The 16417-nt window shown below is 51.9% G+C and overlaps 1 protein-coding gene across 5 annotated transcripts; it reads right to left on the reverse strand.

Moving 5' to 3' along the window:
• Positions 1–144: 144 nt before the first annotated feature.
• On the reverse strand, positions 145–8365 carry SLC30A2 (solute carrier family 30 member 2). Of its 5 annotated transcripts, none has more exons than XM_043574118.1 (9): positions 8054–8361; positions 7175–7395; positions 6253–6399; positions 5384–5537; positions 4478–4634; positions 3638–3743; positions 3358–3406; positions 2357–2491; positions 145–1865 (listed from the first exon to the last, which is right to left on the reverse strand). In XM_043574118.1, exons 1-9 carry the CDS (start codon positions 8101–8103, stop codon positions 1775–1777), a joined length of 1110 nt encoding a protein of 369 aa, XP_043430053.1. In that variant the 5' UTR covers positions 8104–8361; the 3' UTR covers positions 145–1774. The 5 variants fall into 5 exon arrangements, with proteins under 5 accessions (XP_043430053.1, XP_043430054.1, XP_043430052.1 ...); XM_043574120.1 differs by having other exon boundaries at positions 1727–1860; positions 8054–8365; XM_043574119.1 differs by lacking the exon at positions 3358–3406 and having other exon boundaries at positions 145–1860; positions 8054–8363.
• Between the last annotated feature and the right edge of the window lie 8052 nt (positions 8366–16417).

Here is a 16417-nt window from a genome sequence, read left to right on the forward strand (position 1 = left end):
AAGGGCTCACACTGTACCAACATGCAGCCCAGAACAGGCTTTCAGCTCCTGCTGTAAAGGGAGGCCTGGGTGACTGAGGTAGAAACCCCAGACCTGCTTTACACTGGCCATGGGCCTTCAGGCAAGTGACTCCACCTCTCTGGCTTTGGTTTTCCCATCTGTACAAGTGTAATACCACAAATACCCTCTCTTGAGAGGGCTGTAAGGATTTGACACCCAGTAGAGGTCAAGATCCAGGTTCCTGGGGCCTGCAGTGGCTGCAGGGGAGAGGGGGTTTGCTTCTCCAGAGATTGGAGTAGACTAGAACACAGCCATCCGCAGTACCCCCCCACCACCACACTTCCAAGCCACATGACTTCCCACGGATTTTGAGGGGCTGAAGAACCTACTGACCTAGATCACAGGTAAGCCCGGATGGCCATACTTGAAAGGCACAAAGAGGTTATTTCACAGAGGGGAAGAAAGAGGTTCACGGGGGAAGGCGGGTGACCAACCCCTCCTCTTCCAGTCCTGAATCCGGGCAGAGTCGAGATCAAGTCAGTGCTGCCCCTGGGAAGCCCACCTGGCTCCCCGGTGAGTCAGCCTCATGCTGCACCTTTCCAGCCCGATGATCAAAGTAACCGCTCTTCAAGGAACACCACGGGCTTAAAAGGCTTTGGCTCCAGTCCTGGCAACAACCCTGTGATGTAGGTTCATTCGTAGTCTCTTATTCTTGGATGAGACCCAAGGGCACTGGCTTGTAAAACCCAGGGCCACCATATGATTGGGTGTTCTGCCTTCCCTGGGAGACTGGGCACAGGTCTCCCCTCTTCGTCTCGGAAACACAAGCTGCCCCTGACTCGGGAGTCTGCATACACCTCAGGAAGCCACCATCTCCCATCCGTTGTCGTCCGTGCTCAAGTTCTGAGCAGGGTAGGCTGGGCCAGCTTCAGAGCTGGCCCAGGGGCTGTGGGGCTGTTAGGGCAGGACCCAAGCTGAAGCCCCTGCTGCCCCCCCACCCCCACCAGTGGCAAAGGCATCATTGTGTTGGCACACGTGCCCGAGCTGGAGGAATAAGGAAAGAAGAAAGCAGCCAGGTCCCTACCTGGTCAGAAGCCTCCTCCCTCCAGGAAAGAGACACATTTGGCTCACAGCTGAAGTGACGAAGGCACAGACAGGCCTCAGGTTCCCCCCCGGTTTCCCCTTCTCAGGGGGGACATGTGTAAGCGCGCGGGGTACTCTCAACTCCCAACCCCCAAGGTCTCCTTAAACCATATTGTTATAGGCAGAGGGACAGACTGTCCCGGGGTTTCTGCATAGATCCATAAGGCAAAGGCCAGACAGACTGAAGGGGGGAATAAGACAGTGGGCAAGGGGACATTGAGGCCAGTCTCCCCTCTGTCACTCCTCGCTGTGCCTCACCACCTTTCCTGAGGCTGGTGGTAGGAAAGCTTTAGCTGAGGATTAGGCCCAAACCCAGCCCTGCCAGGCACCAATCCAGAAGCTGGAAGGGCTGGGTCATAGTAGCTTTACACTTGCCGTCTTCATCCTTAAACTCGCTGTAGTCAGATGGGGGAGGCAGGAAACAGTTCCTCCACACTGAACACAGAGCAGAGGTCAGGAGAGGGACCTGCTTTATAACACAGCCAGGATAGGCAGCGTTCTGGCTGGGCCTGGGGGACGCTCCGCCCCACCACCTGCAGGTCCTGGCCACGGCTCCGTTGGCACCTGGCCAGGCAGTCAGTCCGAGGGGCCTTGGCACGCCTGACAGTCCTTCATGTCCTCAGAGTAGTCTTCAATCTGGATGGTCATAGTGTGGAAGTGGAACTTTCCCTGCAGGCAGGTGCTGGCTGCCTTCAGCACGACCTGGGCGTCTGCATTCTGAGCTGGGGGCCAAGAGGACACCCCAGGGGAGGGACCAGAGAACATTTACTCACTCTGGGGCCCTTAGGAGCAATCGGGAGGCTATCACATTCCCTACCCCCAGCAGCACAGGATACAGGCATCAAGAAACCCCCGGAGGCCACTCCTGCATCAGGCAACCTCCCGGTCCCCATACCTGGCGCAATCCTGCAAAAGCAGGGAGAGCACTGGCTTTATTAAAGGCTAAGAGTCTTTTTTTTCTCTGCCACCTGTTAGCTGTAAAAGCCCGGACAAGTGACTTGACCACCCCACCCCAGCCCCAGCCCCAGCCCCAGCCTCCTCATCTGTAAATGGGGTTGTGATGATCAAATGAAATCATGTCTATAAAGTACTCAGCATGGGGCCAGGTTCAAGGCACACCAGCAAACATCTGAGGCCGTTGGCTGCTTCGGGGATGGCCCCAGACCTCTGGCAGCCTCTCGCTCACCCTGCCCTGAGTATCCTGACCACTCACCGATGGCGATGTGGACAGACAGCACGGGCTGGGACACGGTCAGTGCCCAAATATGCAGGCTGTGCAAGGCTTCCACCCCTTCCACGGACAGCAGCAGATCCCGTACAGCTGTGAAGTCCACACCCTTGGGGGTCCCTGAGGGTGGCAGGGACAGGGGCTGAAGGAAACTGCTCCCCCACCCCCACCCCCACCCCCACCCCCACCCCCAGTGCTGTTTTCTGCTGTTCACATGTTGTCTCCTCAGAGACAACCGCTTTGGCCAGCAGATCTGATGTTGCCCCGCCTCCCAAATGATCTCCATCATATCATCCTTTTGTATTTTCTCTTCACACTTGACTCTGTCTGCAATTATCTTGTTCGTTTCCTGCCTGTGCCCCCCTCTAAAATGGAAACTCCATGAGAGCAGGACAGTCTGTTTTATTTACCACCATGTCCTCAGTGCCTAGAACAGTGCCTGGCCCATAACAGGTGCCCAGTGAAAACTTTTTTTGGAATGGAAGGAAGAAAGACAGAAGGCAAACTGGGGACCCCTACACCCACATGAGGCATCAGCATTATCACTCGTATCTGGGTCAGTCACATTCTTGGGGAAAATGCTCTGACCCGTAGCCAGATAACTCGTGCTGACTCCAAACCAGCATCCAACTTCAGAGTGACCCTGGCCACACTGAGCCCCATGACCCAAGACCCTGGGGCACAAGAAAGCTGGTGAATGTGGAAACTCGGGGCAGACCATCGGTCAGCGCTAAGGAAGCCCTTAGAGCCCGGCCATCCGCTCCCGAGGCAGAGGCCTCAGAAAGGAAGGCACTAAGCTGGAGTGGATTTGGTAGGCTTGTCCAACACCCACCACTTTTTTTTCTCAGCCTCAGTCAGTGTGCCTCCGCTGCAATGGAAGCAGAATCCTCGCCCCTTTCTCTGCCGCGGGGAAGGTCAATGACTGAGGAGGTGCCTGAAGGAAGGCTGTGGAGCACCAAGTGCTACAGACACCACTTAGAAGTTACCTGATTAGGCAGGGAGGACACATCCCAGCAGGGAGGGGACACCGTGGGGCTAGAGGGAAGGAAAGCACAGTCTGGTCCCAGGGACATTTCTAGGAACAGCCACACCTGAGGGCTCAGCTCGATGCCAAGACTGGCCTGGGGCCCCAGGAGGTGTTCCAGCCTGTGCCAGGCTCTAGACCCTGGCTCCCTGCCAATGTGCTGGGACTCCCCTGCCCTCTCCCCCCAAACCTGTTAGAGCTGGAGAGCCAAGAACAAAAGGGGAGCCCCACGCCCAGGTTACCTTCCATCAGCACCAGGATCACATCTCTCAGGATGGTCAAGGTCGTCCCCAAGACCAGGATGGAGAAGAGGAAGGTGCAGATGGGGTCTACATACTTGTACTCTGGCTACAGAAAAAGGGGAAGGCGGAGCTTGGGCTCATCACTCAACACCTCAGCCTCCCTCTCCCTTCCCACCCAGTGGGAGTCAGGGAGAGGGGTGCTCTCTGCGTGGTGGGCACAAGCCTCACCCTGGCTCTGCCTCCCAGTTCTCCACCTTTTATCCTGTGTCCAGAAGAAGGGACAGGACAGACCACAGCTCAGGATAAGGCACGGTCCCTTCCCATACTTCCTTACCCAAGGGACTGAGATGTGGACGGAACTAAAAGGAATCTTGATGCCAATGGCCCAACATCTCATTTTATAGATGGAAAAATTGAAGATCAGTTAGAGCAAAGGACTACATCACCCGGCTAGCAAAGGGTGGAGCCAGGCTTCAACCCCAATGCCTGGCTCTTTCCACTACATCACTCGGCCGCTATGTGGTGGACAATGCCCAGGCATTGGCAGCACGCAGGCCTGGGTTTGAATCTGGCTCCACAATTTCCCAGCTGTGTGACACCATCCAAGTCACTGAACCTTTCCGAGCTGCCGAAAACACCACCACCTGCTCTTCGGGATTGTTGTGAAGATCGCTGACACTTGGAAGGCATTTGGGTGAATGTTCCTTCCCTCTCCCCACACAGCTGGGAGGGAGCTAGAACCTGGAAAGGGCCACGTGTAGACAGGAGCCCCCGGATAACTTACACTCCCCTGCCCACCCCAACCCCCCCGGCCCACCTCCCTCTGTCCCCAGCTCTGACCTTGAAGTATAAAATATAGGCTGCCACCAAGATGCCTAAGCTCTGCAGAAAATCTCCAACCACATGGATAAAGGCAGCTCGGACACTGGGGTTCTCCTGTGGCTGGCTGGTGTCGTGGCTGTGCCCGTGGCCAGACTGGTGAAGAGTCAGCCCCATTCTACAGAAGCAGAGACAAAGCCGAGGGGCTCGCTGACCTAGCAGGTAGAGGCCACCCATAGGGCTGGCCTTCCTGTGGGACAAAAATCCTCACCCCCAGACTGCTTGCTCCTTTTGCCTTGTGAGGAGCCCAACCCACTTGCCTTGGTCCAGAGCACCACAGGAGAATGGGCTCAGCTCCAGTGCCAGGCTGGATCTGGGCACAAAGATGCCAAATCTTGGAACAGGAGGACACCATGGAGGTCATCTAGTTCCCCCCACCCATGTCACAGATGGGGAAGTTGAGGCCCAGAGAGGGAAGCGGCTTGCCCAGGACCACTGAGCAACGGAGAGAAAGCCCAAACAAGACCCCCGTGCTCCACACACCCTGCTTCTCACCGAGACCAACTTCAGGCACACCAGCTTTGAAAAAGGACTTGGACCCCTAAGGGCCCTTAGGAAAATGTGCTCCTATAAGAACTAGACTCACCTTCCCCATTTCAGACATGAAGGTTCCCAGTTTATTCACTCACGCATATGGGGGGAGGGGTTAGTGGTGGCGTTGATGCAGCCCCAGACTCAGAGCCCTCAGTGGCCTCAGCCTTGGCCTAAGGCAGGACTAAGGTGTCCCAGCTGCCAGAGCTCAGACCACCAGAAGTTCTGGTCCTGTGGCCCATCCGTGGCCTCCTTCCACTGAGAGCAGGCATGCAGATGTGTGTGTGTGAAAAGCACAAGGACGGGGGACTCACAGGGAACCGAGGTCACACTCACATGATATTCACAGCCACAGCACAACCTGATGTGATCAGCATGGTGCCCCCCTCGACCTCATAGTCCCCAGAGATCAGTCGCTCCACTGCCAGGAACACCAGCACTCCAGTCACGACCCAGATGGATAGTACAGACAGCAGGGCTCCCAGGATCTCTGAGAAAGAACCCAAACCCCACCACCAATCTTAGCATGGGGCCCTAAGACTGAGGAGGCCTCCCCATCCCTCCATGATCCACCAGCCCCCTCCCTACAAAGTCAGGGCCTGGGTCCACCGGGACTCCGCTAAAGGTATGGCTGGCATGGTTGTGCCTTACCTCACCACTCATACATCAGAGGATGTCAGAGCTAGAAGGACCTTAAGAAGTCATCTGGGTCAACCCCTTTTGTTTTATACGTAAAGAAACTGACTTACTACAATAGGTACCCATTGCTCAGCTGACAAACTGAGGCTTCGGAGGAGAGACTGGGCCATCTCCCACCAAGAGGAGAATGACAGTACAGCCCAGAGATGAACTAAAGGGGGTTTAAAGCCTCTGTCTTCCAGAAGGCTTTGAGGACCTTTCCCTCCCCCGAGAGTTGACCCATGGAATTATGTGCAGCTTTAAGGCCACGGTCATTTGTTCTTGAAGTTTGACCATTTCATTTCTTAGGAAGGTGACCTCTCCTTCCCTGCAGACTAGAAGTTCCAAGAGGACAGGGAACCAGGGCTCCCCCATTGGACCGGGAGCTACCAAAGGATAGAAGCCGAGACTGATACGCCCAACCCAAGTCACCTTCTTGGCCTCGCTCAGGGACCCACCCTACTGCAGCCACCAAAGAACCCACGTCTTGACCGGCTTCCTCTTGCAACCCCGACCAGGGTCCTCACCAGCTCGCTGCCAGCCGAAGTTCATGGTCTTGGTGGCCGGTCGGGAGGACATCCAGAGAGAAAAGAGGCTGACGAGCATGCTGGCAAAGTCAGTGAGCAAGTGGGCTGCGTCGGTCATGACTGCCAAGCTATGTGCTAGATACCCACCTGCAAGGGCAGGACCAGGGACATGGGGGGGTCCTTATCAGCTCCCCCATGAAGTCCCCTTCCCAGACTGTGTGTGCAGCAGGGAAACCATGGACTCTGGAAAAAGACCGTGGATTTGGGACCTCTCCACCCGTTAGCTGTTGAACCATAGGCAAGGGACTTACTTTCTCTGAGCTTCAACTTCTATCTGTGAAATGGGACTGACACGATCTACTTAGAGGGTGACTGTGAAAATCAAGTTCAAATATGCCCTGGAAAGCATAGTAGGCACTCGGTAAATGCTCTTGCCTTCTAGGCATTCAGGCCATCCCTTACACACAAGTTGTGCATGATCTTGGGCAAATTACTCAACCCTAATGTGCCTCAGTTTCATCATCTGTAAAATAAGAATATTAACACCCACGTGACAGTACAAAGTTGTGAGGACTGGATGAGATAACGTGTATATAAAAGACTCAGCATTATGAACATTCAATAAATGGGGCTATTCGGTTTGGTTTTTGTTTTGTTTTTTTTTTTTTAAGTAGGCCCCACAGCCAACATGAGGCTTGAACTTGAGACCCTGAGACTCCAGCCAGGGCTACCCTGGGGCCCTCCAGCTGCCCCTCTGGCTGCTCCAGCCCATCTGTGCCTTTGCATGTTCTACCAACTGAGCCAGCCAGCGCCCTGGGGCTATAAGTATTAATATTACTAGGAACATCCAGGAAAAAAGCTTTTCGGATCATCCAGACTATCCATGCTCCCAATTTCATTTAATTAGCACAAAAGTCCTTACCAATGACTTCCCCAATCATGAACACCAGGCAGATGGCAGAGGCCACATAAAGCTGTCGCCGGGCCTGCTCCTTCTTGGAGTCAAAGTGACTGCCAGGACCCTTCTGGGCATGACAGTAATGGTTGCTCTCAGCGGCTAGCTCAATAGCCTGCAAGTCCAGGCCAGGTGCGGGCAGAGGGATCCAGCCGGCCCCCTCCTGCCACAGAGATCCAGTGTAAGACCTGGCCAAGGAAGAAAAGAGAGGGGAGACTCAGCTCTGAGATGGGGGCAGGGAGGGCTGACTCCAGTCCTTGGCGGTTCCCATGCGTCCAATTAAAAGAATAGTTATGGACACTCCAAGCTCGACAGTCTCTGAGGAGTAACCAGAAACTCGTGTTTGGAGTGGGGTGCTGGGGAAATGACCAGTCCAGGAGTCTCGGGGTCTTGGTCCACGGTGTTCCCTCCTCCCCCACCTCTTTCAGCGCCTGGAGGCGGCAAAGACCTTGGGAACTGGCCAAGGGGCGGGGCCAGTGCAATCAAGCACGGAGAAGGAAGGCAGTTCAGGCTCTGGAGAAGGGCAGACCCTCCTCTTGCGCACTTGGGGACACAGGGCCTCCCAGGGCGGGGCTGCCCGGGGGCAAAGTGTCGGGCCAGGGGCGGGGCTCCAGGCTTGCCACCGCACACTAGCGGGCGAGGGGTCAGGATCTGTGCTCAGCCGTGAGGGAGGGATGATCTCGTGCCCACGCTCGGTTTTCCCTTCCCTCGCTTCCCCCAAACCTCCCGTCCCTTCTGTGTGGTCCCGTTTCAAGCCTCCCGCAAAACCATCCACTGGAAACTGCAAACCAGGAGATGCGTCCGATGCCGCTCAAATCCCCGCTCCTCCCCAGGCTCTCGCCTTACCGGGCTCCGGGCCTGGCGTCCATCAGATGCTGCCTCTCCGTGGGCTCCATGCGGCCCCGCGCGCCCTGCGCTGGGCCCGGGAAGCCGCGCGCGACCTCGGGGCCCAGGGCGCCCTGGAAGTTGCGCGCGGGACGCTGCGCAGCGCGCACCCACCTGCCGGGAGGGCCCCGCGCGCCGCTCCCGGGGCCCCGGCGCCCGCGCCTCTCGGCCGCCCGCTGCTTGGCGCGACAGCTCCCGCCCGGGCCGCCCTGGGGCCGTCCGGCTGCAGCTCCGGCCGCTCCAGCCCGTCCGCGCCCGCCGCTGCGCCCCGCGCCCGCCCGCTTTATCCGGCCCCGGCCACCCCGTGTGAAGCGGCCCGCGGCGCGTCGTGTGCAAAAGCCCGCGGGGAAGGGGGAGGGGTGACCGGCTGCAAAGAGTGCCCCGGCCCTGCCCCAGTGCACCCCGTCCCCGGCGCCCCTGGGGCCCGAGGAGCCGACAGGGCCTGACTCAGGACTGGGCGACGGCTGCGCGCACTCTTCCCCGCGCACAGCTGGCCGCATCCCGCCGAGAAGTTCTCGGACCTCGGTTCGTGGAAATCTGCTTTGGGTCCCCTGAGAGCCAGAACGTGGCTCCTGAGGCTCGGTGTGTCTTCCCCTCGGACTCGAGACTCCTGCGGTCGGCTGCGTTCTTCCGCTCAGACTAGGGGTCTCCTGGGGGCGGGATATGCCTGCCCTGGGGCTGGGACAGGAGCCCTTCTTAGGACTGGCTGTGACTGATCGGCCCATCCTAGCCACCGAAGCAGCGCCAGTTCCTGCCCTCCCGCGCGCCCCGATTAGAATCTGGAGTGGCTTTATCCCCACCCCTACGTAGAGCACTGTGGCCCTTCAGCAGCGGTCACCATGTGCGCCGAGTGGACACCACCACCATCCTCCCTTCCCTGCACTGCAACAGTTCACAGGAGCGCCAGGAAAGGTGCCGTGCTAATGTCCCGCCTGAGAAGCCGGCCTGTTGGCTTGGTGCCTCACCCACTTTAAGCTTGGTCCTCTCACAGCGGTTTCTGGGGGGTAGGGACCTTATGGCCTGGCCTTATGGCTGGACTCTGATAGGGGCCCATTATATAGAAAGAACTTTGGACTGGTGACCTCCCTGGCCAGTCACTCCATCATCCCCAGTGTCTTCAGTCTAGAGGACCATAGCTTGGCTATGTCCCTTCTCAGAGACAAGAGTCTAGGGTGCAAACCTCCTGCCCATACCACTGGGAACAAAGAGCGGTTCCTTCAGTCTCTCCTCGACAAGAGTAATATTATTTGGGGGCTAGGTGAAGGGAGTGAGGGTGGCAGGACCATGCCTGCCTAGATCAGGTCCCCGCTGAGTGCCTTTCTACCTTCTCTGGACTCTGAGTGAGAAAAACCTTTACCTTAACTTCCTAGCTTTCCTGGTATAGTCCAAGAACCAGCAGGCCCAGCATTACCTGGAAAAGGTGTTAAAATGCAGGTTCAAATCAACTCAATCTGAATCTTATAACTTATTTGTTGGCAAAATGTTTATGCTTAAAAAGCATATTTTTAGGGGCACCTGGGTGGCGCAGTTGGTTAAATGTCAACTTCGGCTCAGGTCATGATCTCGTGGTTGGTGGGTTTGAGCCCCATGTGAGGTTCTGTGCTGACAGCTCAGAGCCTGGAGCCTGCTTTGGATTCTGTGTCTCCCTCTCTCTGCCCCTCCCCTGCTCATGCTCGCTCTCTTCTCTCAAAAGGAAATAAACTTAAAAAAAAATTTTAAAACACACATTTTTAAACATCCTTCTTGTTCCCTTCAGTGCAGAGCACATTGTAAATTTTCAATAAATGCAGATTTACAAATTGGACCCAGATGAATATATTCATTTTATTTTTTAAAATATGCCATATTTCTTTTCTTTTTTCCATTTTGTTTTTGAGAGAGTGTACACAGGGCAGAGGGAGGGGGGAGAGAGAGAGAGAGAGAGAGAGAGAGAGAGAGAATCTTAAGCAGGCTCCGTGTTCAGTGCTCAGAGCAAAGCCCAACTCAAGGCTTGATCCCAGGATTCTGGGATCATGACCTGAGCCGAAATTAAGAGTCGGAAGCCCAACCACTGAGCTATCCAGGCTTCCCTGCCAGATTTCCTTTCAATTAAAACTTTCCAAGGGGCACCTGAGTGGCTCAGTTGGTTAAGGATCTGACTTCTGCTCAGGTCATGATCTCACAGTTCATAGGTTGGAGCCTCATGTTGGGCTCTGTGCTGATAGCTCAGAGCCTGGAGCCTGCTTCGGATTCTGTGTCTCATTCTCTCTCTGCCCCTCCCCCATTTGTGCTCTGTCTCTCAAAAATAAATAAATGTAAAAAAAAATTTTTTTAATTAAAACTTCCCAAGATGCATTTTAATTGATTTGCAGAAGTTTGACCAGTCAAGACTTTGATATACTGCAGAAGCACTAGGCCCATTTGTATTATATACCTGGCTCCAGAAATCGCCAAGAAGGCCTACGTGAATGACATAGCAGTTCTCATACCTCAACCTGAGGAACGTTGTTTCAAAAATGTAGACTCCAGGGGTGCCTGGGTGGCTCAGTCGGTTAAGCGGCCGACTTCGGCTCAGGTCATGATCTCGCAGTTCGTGGGTTCGAGCCCCGCGTCGGGCTCTGTGCCGACAGCTCAGAGCCTGGAGCCTGTTTCAGATTCTTTGTCTCCCTCTCTCTGACCCTCCCCCGTTCATGCTCTGTCTCTCTCTGTCTCAAAAATAAATAAATGTTAAAAAATTTTTTTTTTTTTTATTAAAAATAAATAAATAAATAAATGTAGACTCCAGGGGTGCCTGGGTGGCTCAGTCAGTTAAATGTCTAACTTGGTCCCAGCTTAGGTCTCAATCTCAGGGTCATGAGTTCAAGCCCCACGTTGGGCTCCACCCTAGGCTTGGGGCCTACTTAATTTTAAAAAATGATATATACACAGGGCGCCTGGGTGGCTCAGTCGGTTAAGCGCCTGACTTCGGCTCAGGTCATGATCTCACGGTTAGTGGGTTCAAGCCCCTCATCAGGCTCTGTGCTGACAACTCAAAGCCTGGAGCCTGCTTAGGATTCTGTGTCTCCCTCTCTCTCTCTGCCCCTCCCTCACTTGCACTGTCTCTCCCTCTCTCTCGAAAATAAATAAACATTAAAAAAATAAAAAATTATATATATATATATATATATATATATATATATGGCTCCATGTTGGACTCTGTGCTGATGGCACAGACCTTGGTTGAAGTTCTCTCTCTCCGTCTCTCTCTGCCCCTCCCAGTGCTCATGCTCACTCAAGCCCACTCGAGTATGCTTGCACACTCTCTCTCTGTCTCAAAATAAACAAATAAACTTAATATATATATATATATATATATATATATATATATATATATGTGTGTGTTCCCACATTCCACAGCGAGTCTGACTGTAGGTCTGGGGAAGAATCTGAGAATCTATATGTTTAAAATCTCAGTGTTCAATGCTGTTGTGAAATTATTGTTCATTTTTTATGGTGTAGTCATTTGATTTTTTAAAGAAACTTTATCTAGGGGCGCCTGGGTGGTGCAGTCGGTTAAGCGTCCGACTTCAGCCAGGTCACGATCTCGCGGTCCGTGAGTTCGAGCCCCGCGTCAGGCTCTGGGCTGATGGCTCGGAGCCTGGAGCCTGTTTCCGATTCTGTGTCTCCCTCTCTCTCTGCCCCTCCCCTGTTCATGCTCTGTCTCTCTCTGTCCCAAAAATAAATAAACGTTGAAAAAAAAATTTAAAGAAACTTTATCTAAACTATTGAAGGATAAAATGATACAATATCTGGGATTTGCCCCCAAATAACACCGGTGTAGGGAGTGGGTAATGATAGAGAAGAAACAAATGTCAATAACTGTTGAAACTGACTGATGGGTAGGTGATACTATTCCCTCTACTTTTCCATGTTTGAAATTTTCCAGAATTAGAGGTTTAGGGAAAAATAAACCTCTTCTGGTGGTTCTAATGCAGCAGCCTACGGAACCGTGTTGAAGATTCATTGGAATAACCCCTCAAAAGACTGTTCCCTCTCTTACAGCCTGATCTTAAAGGAATCTTTTGATCAAGAACCCTTCTTACCACCCTTAAGTGTTCTGGTTTGGAAGGATAAGCAGAGCACTTTGTGGGGCAAGGTAGAGATCTTCTCATTTGCAATCAAGAGATACCTCCCTAGAATTTAAACTTTAACTACTAGCCTTGACTGCCTTCTCTCCTCTCTCTGATAAATGATGAGATAGTGGACTGATATGCCTGTTTCTCATGTTATCAGTAACCTGGAGAAGAAACCTGGGGGCAGAATATGGACAGGTTGTAATACTGATTCTTGTGATTTCAAAATGATGAAAACCTCTCTCTTTCTGGTTTCACATTCCTTTGGTCTTTTATAGGAAGACACTTTAGGACTATAAAGAAAAGCAAGTGTGTGACTATCAAGAAGACAGGAGAGAGGCACCTGGATGACTCAGTCGATTGAGCAACTGACTTCAGCTCAGGTCATGATCTCGCCATTCCTGAGTTCGAGCCCCGTGTATGGCTGTGTGCTGGCACCTTGGAGCCTGGAGCCTGTTTTGGAATCTGTGTCTCCTCTCTCTCTCTGCCCCTCCTCCACTTGTGCTATGTTTCTCTCTCTCTCTTTCTCTCTCTCTGTCTCAAAAATAAATAAAGATTAAAAAAAAAAAAAAGACAAGATCATGGCTACCTCCGAGGAGGGGGCCACATGAGGGCTTCTATGGGCTGGCAGTGTTCTTTTTCTTGACTTGAACAGTAACAACACAGGATTTCATTATGGGATAGTTTATTAAACTCTACAGCTTGTTTTGTTTAGTTGTGCATAATATGTTACACCGTGTGTCTAGAGGCTGCCTTTAGGCAAACAGGTTTGAGTGACGGAATGTAGAAAGGGCCATGGCAACCACCTGGCTGAATACAGACAGGTCCATCAGGTGACCCACCTCAAATATCCATAGGCCCTAACCTGACCAATGAGCTACTTACAACTAGGCACAGCTATCAAAAAAGGGGAAGATTCCATATATCACCATACCTCCTCACTTGTCCCCTTTAAAAACAGCCCCCACCCACTGCCTCCTTAAAGACAGCCTGCCCTCTGCTGTCTTTAAGCCACCACTTCCTTGCAGGTATATTCAATAAACCTCTAAGACCTTTGTTCTGCCTCAGGTGAATTCTTGTCACCTTGTGGGCCACTGACATCCACCCAATCAGTAACCCCACATTTGGGGACCCTCATCTGATCAGGAAAGACACCCCCATTTAGACACCACATTTGGTGGCTCGTACGGGGAGATTTTGTAGCGCCCTCGCACACATTTGGGGGAACACTGCACAAGGAGACTTTGCCAGTCTGAAACTCTCCCCGGATTCTCCAGGAATTTGTCGGGACTTTCCCTTGGTGGATCAACTTTAGCACTCCTTGGGGAACTGATGGACCTGGGCAGGGGTTACTGCTTGTCGAGGATCCGAAGCTGGGAGACAGAACCGGCTGGACTGCCCTTGTCTGAAAATGTGAGGGATTTCCCCCTCAGCTCTTTGGAGGGACCCTTCCTTCCCTTTCCTTTCTTTTTTCAGCCGTTGTAGCCTAACCCCAGTACCTCCCAGACAACCGAAGCCCTCTGGTTAGGGTGGCTTCCAGGTGTGGTCTGAAGGTGTGAGAGTGAACAGATCAGACTGCTCGTGTTGGTAAAGGCTAAGGACCCCTTTCCAATGCCTTCTCACTTTGTCCCCAAGGCCTGTTCCCAAAGTCAGGTGCAACTGGCTGCTCACTCAGAGCGAATGCACACACCTTATGGACTCAGGTGGGACCTTTTCCGACACTGGCTGACTCTCAGCCACCTCACTTCTCTCGGCCTGTGCCCCTTTTCCTGTGTTCCCACAGATCCAGCATCATCTTGATCTGAAGGCAAACATGCTCCTAGTCCAGGTGGTGAGTCCTCCCCCTCCTTTTTCCCACTCAGTCTGGACAAAACCGTGTCTGGCTCTACTTGTTACCAGGGGACACCCCAAAAGGAAGTGCCATGCTGTTTGCTTCAACCCCTTTCCATGGTGGGACACCACCAGAAAGGTCAGTCCTCCTGTTATAGGTCCAGTCTGTTTTCAGGTCAGCAGGATGCCCTGAATGAAACTGTGACCACGAGTGGGAGCTCCATTCCCTCCAGCAGGTCACTCCTTTGAGAATTGGCAGCCAGTCTTTCCCACTATGCAACCTCCTCTCTTTCTTTGGACTCACCCTTGGGCTGTGTTCTGAAAAGCTGGAACAAATTTGGCAAACTCCCAGGGCAAGAGGTATAGCCCTCTGACAGAACTGTTTCTTCTGATACTATTCTCCAGCTTGACCTCCTTTGCTGGAGCTCCAAATGGTCGGGAGTTCCATTTGGGTCTTGCTCGGTTTCATGGCCCTAAATCGGGACCTTGACCTAAGAGCCTCTTGCAGAATATGTTTGGCTGCTAACCAGTCACCTCTTGAGATACTGGATACTGACTCTCACTGTTCCTCCTTCCAATAGACCCAGGTTATTCTGGCTGTATGTGGGGGCTTTTCCCTCATTCATTTCCTGGGTTAACAGCTATGATAATTAGAGCCAACTGTGGTTAGTCTACTTAGGGAAGAGGACCCTAAGGAATATTCCCAAGCAGCTGCTGAAACTCCTTTTTGTTTCAGGGAAGCTCCCTGTACTCTCCGGCCTGAGAGAAACTGCCTATTCCTTCCTGTTGGTGAAAAAACATGGCGTCTGTTCATCTGTCTGACCTTATCTGCTCATCTGGCAAGCTTTAGAATGGGGAACCCTCTTTCTCTCCCCTCTGGCAGCACTGTCACCTCTTCTTCCCTCTCCTCCTCCTGTTCCTGCACCACCGTGGGTGCAGCCTGAACAACTGGTTCGTATACCATTTTTGGTGCTTATGGTGCCTTTGGCTCTTCCTTCAACCCTTGCTGTCAAGGAGCAAAGAGCACCCCCTTGGACTTACACCCCTCACTTCAGATTTCCCCACCAGTGCCCCAGGTAAAAACTGACAATGGAGAACAAATTGCTTAACTTTTAAGTGGACCAAAGTGGAACACAATTCAACATTTAAACTAATTGAAACTTATTCTACCAAGGTTTGCTGAAGATCAAATGAGCTCATGTTAACTCTGTTGCAGTTTGTCAGCAAAACGATGGCTTGTCTCTTTCAAAGTTTTCATGGGGAATTGTTAAAATCGTTTTCGGTAACCTGAAACTTTAAAGTTTTGCTTGGATGATAGATTGGATTGAATTCATTGGACATCTAGGTCTTTTCCTAATAGAATGCAGTGCTAAAGCATTGATTACTGAAAGTAGGTTTGTGTTTTTCACTTCTCATTGCAGAGGAACTAAGGATATTTGAGTGTGTTGAAAAACATGCTTTGTGCTTAATTGATTCATAAATGTTCCATCTAAACAATTCTGGTGTAACAGTTCACCATTGGTCACTACTTAGTTTTCACTGGAGACTATGGTTCTTTTTTTTCTTTAATATGAAATTTATTGTCAAATTGGTTTCCATAAGACTAAGGTTCTCTTAGTTCAAAATTCTGCTAAATGTATTTAAGACTGATGGAAATAAGGGGGACAAAACTATGTAGGAAAGTAAGAAATGTGTAAGAAAGATGTAGGGAACGGGAATATATTTTTGTTGAAAGAAACGAAAGTAATTTTGTCATAAAATGAGACTGGTTGTTTGGAGAGCAATGGCTTGGGACAAAATCTGAATGCAAAAGAAAGTTGCACAGGGTTTGTGAAGGGAAATCTTTGGAACGGAATTTTACGTGTGGTCAGGATGGACTAAGATAAAAATGAGTGAATTTTAAAAGTACATCGGTATAAAGGGGCACCTGGGTGGCTCAATCAGTTTAGTGTTCGACTCTTGATTTGAGCTCAGGTCATGATCTCACTGTTCCTGGGATCACGTCCTGCATCAGGCTCTGTGCTGACAGCCTGGAGCCTGCTTGGGATTCTCTCTCTCCTTCTCTCTCTGCCCCTACCTTGCTCATACTCTCTCTCAAAATAAATAAATAAACATTAAAAAAAAATAAAGTACACTGGCATAAGACTGAAATTCTGCTTTCTCTCTGTTAAAAAGACAGTTTTCAGGGTGCCCGGGTGGCTCAGTCGTTTAAGCACCTGACTCTTGATTTCAGCTCAAATCACTATCTTATGGTTCATGAGTTTGAGCCCCACATCAGGCTCCACGCTGGCGGTGCAGAGACTGCTTGGGATTTTCTCCCTCTACCCCTCCCCTGCTCTCTTTCTCTCTCTCAAAAATATATAAATAAACTCAAAAAAATAAAAAGACAAAGTTTTCTTGGATT

Source organism: Prionailurus bengalensis, chromosome C1 (genome assembly GCF_016509475.1).
Source record: "Prionailurus bengalensis isolate Pbe53 chromosome C1, Fcat_Pben_1.1_paternal_pri, whole genome shotgun sequence".
Taxonomy (NCBI): Eukaryota; Metazoa; Chordata; class Mammalia; order Carnivora; family Felidae; genus Prionailurus; species Prionailurus bengalensis.

Coding starts and splice junctions, on each gene's coding strand:
- SLC30A2 (XM_043574117.1), bottom strand. CDS start 8,103: ATGGAGCCCACGGAGAGGCAGCATCTGATGGACGCCAGGCCCGGAGCC. Junction 5,538..6,252: donor CTTCGGCTGGCAGCGAGCTG/GTGAGGACCCTG, acceptor GTTCTTTCTCAG/AGATCCTGGGAGCCCTGCTG. Junction 3,744..4,477: donor CCTATATTTTATACTTCAAG/GTCAGAGCTGGG, acceptor CTTTTTCTGTAG/CCAGAGTACAAGTATGTAGA.